The following is a 10,451-nucleotide window of genomic DNA, read 5'->3' on the forward strand; positions in this document are numbered from 1 at the left end:
ATGATATAAGTGTCCATGTCAGCAACCAACAACACATCATACAAGCTCTTCAATAAGGCGTATGTTAAGCGTATGTTAAACAACCAGACGGGTCCACTAAATGTTGAAAGACTAAACAAACTTGCCCCGCAGCTTGTGCCTGGAGCGTTGGTTTAGGTTCATATGATTTCATTCTCTCTCTTCTTTTATTATGTGCCATGTCATCAAAACAGTCTAGGTGACAATTTAACCAACGATGATTATATAACTGTTGGAGATGCCCTTAAAGGTATATTAGTCGTTTGATAGGCCGCATCAAGACCAACTCGCATCCTCCCCGTAGTGTAAATTGTACTAGGCCGAGCCTACATATGAAAAAACGGTCGATCTGAGTGTTTCCGCGAGCCTGGCGGAGAGCGCTTTAAGTTTTGTGCCAGCCAATTTCTACGTGCAGGCCAGGCAACCAAGCAACTACATACTTAACTCGTCAGAGCCTGGTTGGGCTTGATGCATCCTATCAAACGCGTCCTTTGTGAACCTCTGATGCTCTGCAAATCGTTCTATGTGCTTGTCTTCTAGTAGTTTTCTAAATACATAGTATCTTTCTTTTATTTTAGATGTTATGTCAGTTGACTGAATCTAGCCACACTCTATTACATTTTTTTTGTTAATGTAGAAATTTCTTAGTAGTTTCTAACTAGTACTCCGTCTGTCCTATAATATAAAATTGTTTTTGGCACTACTATGTATTTCCGTAATTGATAAGTAGATAGATCGATCTGCTAATACTAATTGACTGTTTAGCTATACGTACATTAAGCAAAGAAATAGCACAAACCTCAAGAAAGATACTTCCTTCGTTCAAAAATAAGTGTCTCTGATTTAATATAAATGTAGTACTACAAAGTATTAGCAACATTTATTTTGGGACAGAGAGAATATCAAATAATCAACGGTGTCGAGCATATGTGCTGGTGGACGGTCGAGAGCAACATTTTTCGATTGGGTCTGTCTAGAACTCAGTCGACTGAGGCTTAACGAAGTCTAGGTCAAGTGACATCATTGCAGTTGTTTTGCCGCAAGCAGCATGGCTAGACACTACAACCAATGATGAAAAATGTTTCAACGGTTTTACAAGCAATGACAATTGATGCTCCAACCGTTGTGACTAAAATGCTGAAACCACGGCAATGCTACACACACGGGCCGATGACTACGGAAACCGTGTGTCTAGGATTTTCGGCTGAAACCATCAATAACGGATGTTACAACCGATGAGATGCTATGCCTGTGCTACAAAACATGCTACAACCAACAAGACGGCAATCAGTAGGATTTTTTCTTTTTTGCAAATGTTGGGATAAAATGTTGCATGATCGACTGAGACCTGGTTAAATTTTAGCGGACTGATTTTTAGAAAGCCCTTTTTCGATTTCGGCTCATGATGGACAGACTTGAGTGCGCTGCAAGACTTATGTTCAACGTAGACCTACCACTTGCTGGCGTCGTTGGTTGGAGTCTTGTCAGATGTATGCATGCATCCAGATATCTTCTGGAAGCATAGACGAGACCGGCACCAAGATTTGGAGCCATACGAGTGATATTTGTGTGCGATGCGAGAACCCACGGCTGCTAGCCCGTGTGTGTACGTAGGACTATAAATCCACGTCTACTAAGTGGAGTAGGTGCTAGCACTTCAAACTCAACAGCATGAAGATCTTGTCAGTGTCGCAGCTCTCGCCCTGTGTTCTCTTCCTCACCATCTTGTTCGCTTGGCCGGTGGCCGAGTCGGCGACCAGCCCCGTTGCCGTGCGCGCCGACCTTACGCACGCGGACAGCGGCCGCGGCTTCACCAGGCGCGAGCTTCTCAGCCGGATGGCCGCCCGGTCAAAGGCCCGCCTGGCCAGCCTGCACTCCCCCGCCCGTCCCGGCGCGGTGACCGCGCCGGTGGCCCGCGGCACCGTCGGCAGAGAGGACATCAGTTCCGAGTACCTCATCCACTTCAGCATCGGCACGCCGCGCCCGCAGCGCGTGGCACTGGAGCTGGACACCGGCAGCGACCTCATCTGGACGCAGTGCGCTTGCGTGCACTGCTTCGACCAGCCGTTCCCGGTTCTCAACACCTCCGCCTCCCGCACCCTCCGTGATGTCTTGTGCTCCGACCCTCTCTGCACGCGGGGCGGCCTCCCGCTCTCTCGGTGCGCCGTCAAAGACAACTTCTGCTCGTACGCCTACTACTACGGCGACGGATCCTTCACCGTGGGCAAGATCGTCGAGGACACTTTCACATTCAAGACGCCCCACGGCAAGTGCGGCACGGTTGCCGCCGTGCCGAACCTCCACTTTGGCTGTGGCATGGACAACAAAGGCACCTTCAACTCGAACGAGTCCGGCATCGCCGGCTTCGGGCGCGGCCCGATGTCTCTGCCGTCGCAGCTCAAGGTGCACAGATTCTCCCACTGCTTGACGACCATGGTAGAGTTCAGGACCAGCCCGGTGTTCTTGGGGACGCCTGATGACCTTGAAGCGCACGCCACGGGGCCCATCCAGTCCACCCCGTTCGTCCCAAACACTGGGGGTGCGCTCAGCTCGTTCTACTATCTTTCACTCAAAGGCGTCACCATCGGCAAGACGTGGCTGCCGTTTAACGAGTCAGCTTTTGCGCTCAACGACGATGGCTCCGGCGGGACGATCATGGACTCAGGCACGAGCATCACGATCTTCCCGCGGGCCGTGTTCCGAAGCCTCCGGGAGGCGTTCGTGTCGCAGGTGCCGTTACCCATCGCGAACGACTCCACTGATGCTGATAGCATGCTGTGCTTCGACGTCGCCCCGAAGAAGAAGGTGCCCGCAGTGCCGAAGCTAGTCCTCCACCTAGAGGGCGCGGACTGGGACCTGCCACGGGAGAACTACGTGCTCGATCTCGACGACGACGGCGACGGCACAGGCGGCGGGCTGTGCGTGGTGGTCCATTCGGCGGGCGAAAGCGACTGGGCGATCATAGGCAACTTCCAGCAGCAGAACATGTACATCGTCTACGACCTGGACAGCAATAAGATGGTCTTCGCGCCCGCGCGCTGCGACAAGCTGTGACCGAACGTGCACGTGCATATGTACTCTCTCCGTTCCTAAATATAAGATTTTTTGGCATTTTAATTGGACTACAACATACATAGATTCACTCATTTTGCTACATACGTAGTCACTTGTTTAAATATCTAGAAAGACTTATATTTACGAACAGAGCGGGTATGTGTTAATGCATGTATTGTGTACGGTTCTACGTTATCTGCTCTAGCTAGGCACAACGAACATGCATGCATGTTCCTACGTACGGGCTAGTACTAAATAAAGAACTCAGATGTTGTCGTGACAAGTTTTCTATCGAGAAAAATGTTTACTTCTCTTTTTAAGATAGATATAGACAGGCAGGCTAAAATTAAAGGACAGAAACTAGTCATCCATGCATGCACTAACGCTAGCTAGCGAGTTAGGTCTTGATCGACGTCACCGCCGGACCAGTTTGACGCCTTGTCCTTCGGCATCCATAGCTGCAAGATTTATACACAGCATCCGCCGGATGCTTGGGAAAACGACCTTCAATCGTAAACTTTCAGCGACTAGTCCAGAAAATGTTTAGGCAAAATAATTCTCTTAGATTACCCCCGGAAGGCTCTGAAATGTCGAATATGTTTGTCAGCCACACGAGAGTAGTGTTGAAAATATTAGCACATTTTGACTAATCTAATCCACAAGGAAACAGTAAACATAGCGAATATGGTATGCATCTCATACCGGTACCTAAGCATGTGAGCACGTACATCACATAGAATTGAAACATCTATGAATAAGTTATATACGGCCAACACATGAACGAGCAAATAGGAGATAAACGAGTCATACCCTCCGGTTGGCCAGGCCAACGCGGCGGCATCATCGACAGCCTCGGCCAGGAAGTAGTGGAAATAGAGGCGGACGGAGATGGGGATGGATCAGAAGCAGTCGCGTCGAGACGCTCACCAAAAACCTTATTGCCGTTCTCCCGGCAGGATCTCAAACGACAGGGTTCCGGAGGCACCTGCTCTCCTGACCAACCGTGCACGCGGTCGTCGGGATGGGATTGCCGGAAGCAGCACAGAGAAAAAAACAGTAGATGACGACTAGGGTTGTGCAGGAGGAAGCGAGTGAACTGAGTTAGGGTTCAGTCCAGCGCCTTCTTATATAGGTCATCGGGTAGATGGGGCTGAGCTCAGGCCCACGACCACTCGTCAATTAATCCAAGATTAATTAACCATTTCGGACCGGCAAAAATAAGCTTCGGCTCGGCTCATTTCCACAACCCGCGGCGCGCGCATCGTGACGAGGCAAGGCGTGGCATGGCAAGGTGGGCAGCGGAGGAGGAGGAGCGTGCGTGTACAACTCCTCTTCTCAAGCTCCCAATGACATGTGGTAGAGGAGCCCTTATAAAGGGGTCTCATTCTCACTCCATTAACAGTATTATAATAAACTTCCCACCACTTGTCATGCATCTAAATGGGTCTTAGAGATTAACCAAGAATTATTGTCTTATCTGGGCCTAAGACCATCTATAAATCCAACAATCCCTCACCAGATCTCGGGACACATAAGTTTGTCAACTGTTTCAAACAATGTTTGATATACCAAAATTTTCAATGGAGACTGTTAAGTTGAACTTCCACCTAGAGCAACAGGATTAAACTTCTTCACAACTAAACAATGGACTATGCCTTGAATTGTCAGTTTGCCATGCAGAAGTTTCGCCTATTATCAGCTGATACGTGGTTGTCGAAGGCTAAACCCCACATAGTCATAATCCTTACCTTCTCATGAGCTTTGATACGTCCCAACGTATCTATAATTTTTTATTGTTTCATACTATTATAGTATCAATCTTGGATAATTTATATACATTTCAAGCAACAATATATCATTTTTTTGGACTAACCTATTAACTTTGTGTCCAGTGTCAGTTGTTGTTTTCTACCTGTTTTTGGTTTTTCAGAATATCAGTACTAAACAAAGTCCAAATGCCACGAAACTTTTTGGAGATTTTTTTCTGGCAATAAGAGACCCTGGAAGCTTCAGGAGGGGACAAGAAGATGGAGCGGTGGCCCAAGAGGCACCAGGGCGTGCCCTGGTTGCTTGTGAGGTTACTATTGCTTCTGTTGTTACAATCATTACAAAATTGCTATGGTTACTGTTTCTGTTACTGTTACTACTACCAAAGCCATCAAACTACTGTGCTACTAAACACTTTACTGCAGAGATATTATTTTTCAGGTGTGGTTGAATTGACAACTCAAATGCTAAGGCTCATAAATATTCTTTGGTCCTCCTTGTGTTGAATCAATAAATTTGGGTGAAATACTACCCTCAAAGACCGTCGCGACCCCCTATACTTGTGGGTTATCAAGACCTTTTTATGGCACCGTTGCTGGGGAGCATAGCTTTGTTTATTGAGTTCACTTGGGATTTATACATCTGCTTATCATTATGAAGAATTTAAAAGACGTTAGAACCAAGATCGTACCCTCTAAGATGAGGTGAGGTAAGGAACTACCATCTAGCTCTGCACTTAATTTACCTTCTATTTTAGGTCGACTTGAAACACCACCACCTACTATTCAGACTGATATGTCGCAAGTAATTGATGATGGTACTTCCGCTATGAATGATGCTTATGATGATGATAGTACTCTGCTTGATGATACTGTGCCACTAGATGAATTTCTTGATGAAAAAATTGCTAAAGCTAAATAATTTGGTAATGTTGAAACTGCTGAAAAATATGATTCACCTATTATGCCTACCTCTCCTACTAGATTTGAAATGCCTAAAGTAACTGGGGGTTATGTTATGGATTGGGAGATTGCTAGAGACGTTTTTACTTGTAATGGTAGAGAAGATCTTAAGAAATTACCGAGTAAGCTAAAAGAAAAGGCTATGATAGAGAGAATGAAATATGATCCTAAATTTGCCACTTCTTCTATCGTTGTTATTGATAAAGATTATGCATTCTTGGTTGATCCTGAACTTATTACATTGGTAAAATCTGATCCTTTTCATGGTTATGAATCTGAAACTATTGTGGTACACCTTATTAAATTAAATGATATAACCATCCTATTTTATCAAGAAAAAAAAATCACTTTTACTATATTCTTAAGTTGTTTACTTTCTCATTAAAGGACGATTCTAAAGAATGGTTCAATACTCTTGATCCTGGTTGTATGTGTAGTCCCCAGGATATGATATATTACTTTACTAAAAAATATTTTCCTGCTCATTAAAAGCAGGCCACCTTATAGGAAATATACAACTTTGTGCAATTTGAGGAAGAGCATCTCCCTCAAGCTTGGGGGAGGCTTCTAGAATTACTTAATGCTTTGTATGAACATCCTCTAAAGAAAATGAAATACTGGATATCTTTTATAATGGACTAACCAATGCTTCTAGGGACTACCTAGATAGTTGTGATGATTGTGTTTTCAGGGAACGAACTATTGAACATGCTGATATGTCTTCGACGTATCTACTTTTCCCCTTGATTTGGACTCTAACTTGCATGATTTGAATGAAACTAACATGGACTGACGCTGTTTTCAGCAGAACTACCATGGTGTTGTTTTTTGTGCAGAAATAAATTTTCTCCTAATGGGACAAAACTTTGCGAGGATTTTTTATATAATAAAAGAGAATTTCTGGAGCCAAGAACCACCGGAGGGGGCTCCTAGGTGGGCACAACCCACCAGGGCGTGCCCAGGTGGGTTGTCCCCACATGGTGGCCCCGCTGACCCTGAAATTGACGTTATAAAATCCTATTTTTCCAGAAAAAATTCAAGGAGAAAGAATTATTGCATTCCATGAGACGGAGCCGCCGCCGTCTCCTGTTCTTCATCGGGAGGCCAGATCTAGAGTTTGTTTGGGGCTCCGGAGAGTGGGATCTTCGATCTTCGTCATCACCAACCCTTCTCCATCGCCAATTCCATGATGCTCCCCGCCGAGAGTGAGCAATTCCTTCGTAGGCTTGTTGGTCGGTGAGGAGTTGGATGAGATTCATCATGTATTCTGGTTAGTTTTGTTAGGGCTTGATCCCTTGTATCCACTATGTTCTGAGATTCATGTTGCTATGACTTTCCCATGCTTAATGCTTGTCACTTTGGGACCGGGTGCCATGATTTTAGATCTGAACCGTTTATGTTATCACCATTATATCTATGTTCTAGATCCGATCTTGCAAGTTATAGTCACCTACTATGTGTTATGATCCGGCAACCCCGGAGTGACAATAGTCGGGACCACTCCCGGCGATGACCGTAGTTTGAGGAGTTCATGTATTCACCGTGTGTTAATGCTTTGTTCCGGTTCTCTATTAAAAGGAGGCCTTAATATCCCTTAGTTTCCAATAGGACCCTGCTGCCACAGGAGGGTAGGTGTAACGCCCGGGTAATTAAGCTACAATAATCCCACGCTAATGGTGCCACATCACCATGATTGCTGTTGTTAACCTTGTGTTGGTTCGAAACCGTTTTAAACATTCAAATTCGAATAATATCAACAATAAGAGTTTTTCAAAATTTAAAACAAAATGTTCGGGAGGTGCCATATTTTGCATAGATAATTATGTGGTAATAAACACATTTTTATAAAATGCCTACGTATTTTAAAATGAATTAAAACAAAAAAGAAAATAAATAAAAAGCAAAACAAAAACAAAAACTAAAAGAAAAATAAAACTAAAAGAATAAAAACAGAAAAACAAAACTAACAAAAAAGCAAACCCATCACCTCGCCAAATGGGCCAAAAGGCCCAGCTGGCAAGCCCACTAGCCTGACTGGCCCGTCCCCACTCCCTTATCCCCTGGTGCCGAAACCCTAACCCCCTAACCGCACCACTTCCCCCACATCTCCCTCTCGTTCCCCTCCCCCCTCTCTCGTTGGATCTGGATCGAGAGGGCCCGTTCCCGTCCACGACGCCGCCGCCCGGATCGAACCCCGCCGTCACCACCACACCGGCGCCCCCCCCGCCTGGACCTCACCGGCCTGCTTCCTCTCCTCCGTCGTCCCCGTCTCCACCTTGCGCCCCACTGTCGTTGCCCTACGAATCACCGTGAGCCCGCGTCCCCCTCTCTCCCTCGCTTGCGCGCTCGCTCCGCCTGTCGCCGCGGGCCGACCACGTCGTCTGCCGCACCCCGTCTCCCCCGCTCACCACACCGCGCCACCCACCGCACACGCGCACCTGTGCGTCGCCCGCGCCCCGGATCTCCCTGTCTTCTCCTCGCTCGCACGCCGCTCTGCCCCCGCAACGCCCCTTTCCCCTGCCGCTCTGCCGCTGCGGCTCACCGCCGCCCCGCGCTCACCATGGCCCACGCGCCCGCTGGCCGCGTCAAGCGCCCCCAGCGCCTCGCGCCCCTCCTGGCCTCCCCCTGTGAGCTCCCCTCTCTCCCGCCTCTCCCTCGCCGCGCATTGCTAGCGCGCGCGCACCGCACCATTCTGGCCACTCCGGCCCCCTCCCGCACATGCCCCGCTCGTCTCCCCACTGGACCCAATGCCCGTCTGGCTCGGCCACGGCCACTCCCCCTCCATGCGCGGCCGTGCCCACCGCCGGCAGGCCATCCTGGCCACTTGCCTCGCCCCGCCGCGCTCTCTGCGGGCGAGCGCCCGCTTCTGGCGCTCGTTGCGCCCGACCCGCTTTGGCCTATTGGCCACTGACCACTGGGCCAGTGCCCCCGACCCTATGACAAGTGGGCCTTGCCTAGAACGAAAATGAAAAAAATTAAAATTAAATAAAAATAGAATAAAAAATATAATAATAACATTAATTAATTAATTAAAGAATTAATTAACTTAATTAATTTTGTTTAATTAGACTAAACAACTAATTAAGCCTAACTAATTAACCTAAACAGAGAATGACAAGTGGGTCCCACTGGACCCACGTGTCAGGTTGACCAGGTCAACTGCTAATGTCATGCTGACGTCAGCAAACACTATTCTGGATAATGTTGATTTAAGTAATTAAATAAATCCTAAAAATGATTTAAACATTTTAAAATTAATATAAAATAAACCGTAGCTCGGATGGAAAAACTTTGTACATGAAAGTTGCTCAGAATGACGAGACGAACCCGGATACGCAGCCCGTTCGTCCGCCACGCAACCCTAGCATAGCGAACACGCAACTTTCCCCCTCCGGTTCATTTGTCCGAAAACGCGAAACACTGGGGATATTTTCCCGGATGTTTCCCCCCTTCACCAGTACCACCTCGTACCGCGTTAGGGCACCCCTAGCACCGATACTTGTCATCTCATGCATCGCTATGCATCTGTTTGCTTAATATTTATTGTTTCTTCCCCCTCTTCTCTCGCTAGACACCGAGACCGATGCCACTGCTACCCAGTACGACTACGGTGTTGACGAGCCCTCTCTCTTGCCAGAGCAACCAGGCAAGCCCCCCCTTTGATCACCAGATATCGCCTACTCTTCTCTCTACTTCTATCATTAGAGTAGAGTAGCATGTTACTGCTTTCTGTTAATCCTATCCCGATGCATAGCCTGTCCTTGCTACTACTGTTGTTACCTTTACCTGCAATCCTAATGCTTAGTATAGGATGCTAGTTTATCATCAATGGCCCTACATTCTTGTCTGTCTGCCATGCTATACTATCGGGCCGTGATCACTCGGGAGGTGATCACGGGTATATACTATATACTTTATGCATGATACATGTGGTGACTAAAGTCGGGTCGGCTCGTAGAGTACCCGCGAGTGATTCACGGATTGGGTCCGAGAGGACGTTTGTCCGGACGGCCCTCTGAGTGGATCTTTGTGGCGGAGCGACAGGGCAGGCGGAGACCACCTAGGAGAGAGGTAGGCCTGGCCCTGGTCGGCATTTGCGATTACTTCAAAATAACACGCTGAACGAGATCTGGGTATTTGATCTGAGTCTGGCCACTGGCCTATACGCACTAACCAACTACACGGGAACAGTTATGGGCACTCGATGTCGTGGTATCAGCCGAAGCCTTCGTGACGTCAGCGACTGAGTGGCGCGCGCCGGGTTGGACTGGAACGCCTGCTCTTGTATAAGGGAGGCTAGGTCTGCTCGCCAGCCGCGTTCGCAATGTGCAGGTGTGCAATGGGTGATGGGCCCAGACCCCTGCGCCATAGGATTTAGACCGGCGTGCTGACCTCTCTGTTGTGCTTAGGTAGGGCTGCGACGTGTTGATCTTCCGAGGCCGGGCATGACCCAGGAAAGTGTGTCTGGACAAAGGGGATCGAGCGTGTTGGGAAATGTGGTGCACCCCTGCAGGGAAGTTAATCTATTCGAATAGCCGTGATCTTCGGTAACAGGACGACTTGGAGTTGTACCTTGACCTTATGACAACTAGAACCGGATACTTAATAAAACACACCCTTCCAAGTGCCAGATACAACCGGTGATCGCTC

At 47.8% G+C, this 10,451-nt stretch overlaps 1 protein-coding gene across 1 annotated transcript; it reads left to right on the top strand.

The window, feature by feature from the left end:
• The first annotated feature begins 1,650 nt into the window (after window positions 1-1,650).
• On the top strand, window positions 1,651-3,352 carry LOC125522219 (aspartic proteinase nepenthesin-1-like). The gene has a single exon (XM_048687307.1). The coding sequence runs from the start codon at window positions 1,690-1,692 to the stop codon at window positions 3,070-3,072; it is 1,383 nt and encodes a 460-aa protein (XP_048543264.1). The 5' UTR covers window positions 1,651-1,689; the 3' UTR covers window positions 3,073-3,352.
• Window positions 3,353-10,451: the final 7,099 nt, after the last annotated feature.

This window comes from Triticum urartu, chromosome 7, assembly GCF_003073215.2.
Source record: "Triticum urartu cultivar G1812 chromosome 7, Tu2.1, whole genome shotgun sequence".
In the NCBI taxonomy this organism is placed as follows: domain Eukaryota; kingdom Viridiplantae; phylum Streptophyta; class Magnoliopsida; order Poales; family Poaceae; genus Triticum; species Triticum urartu.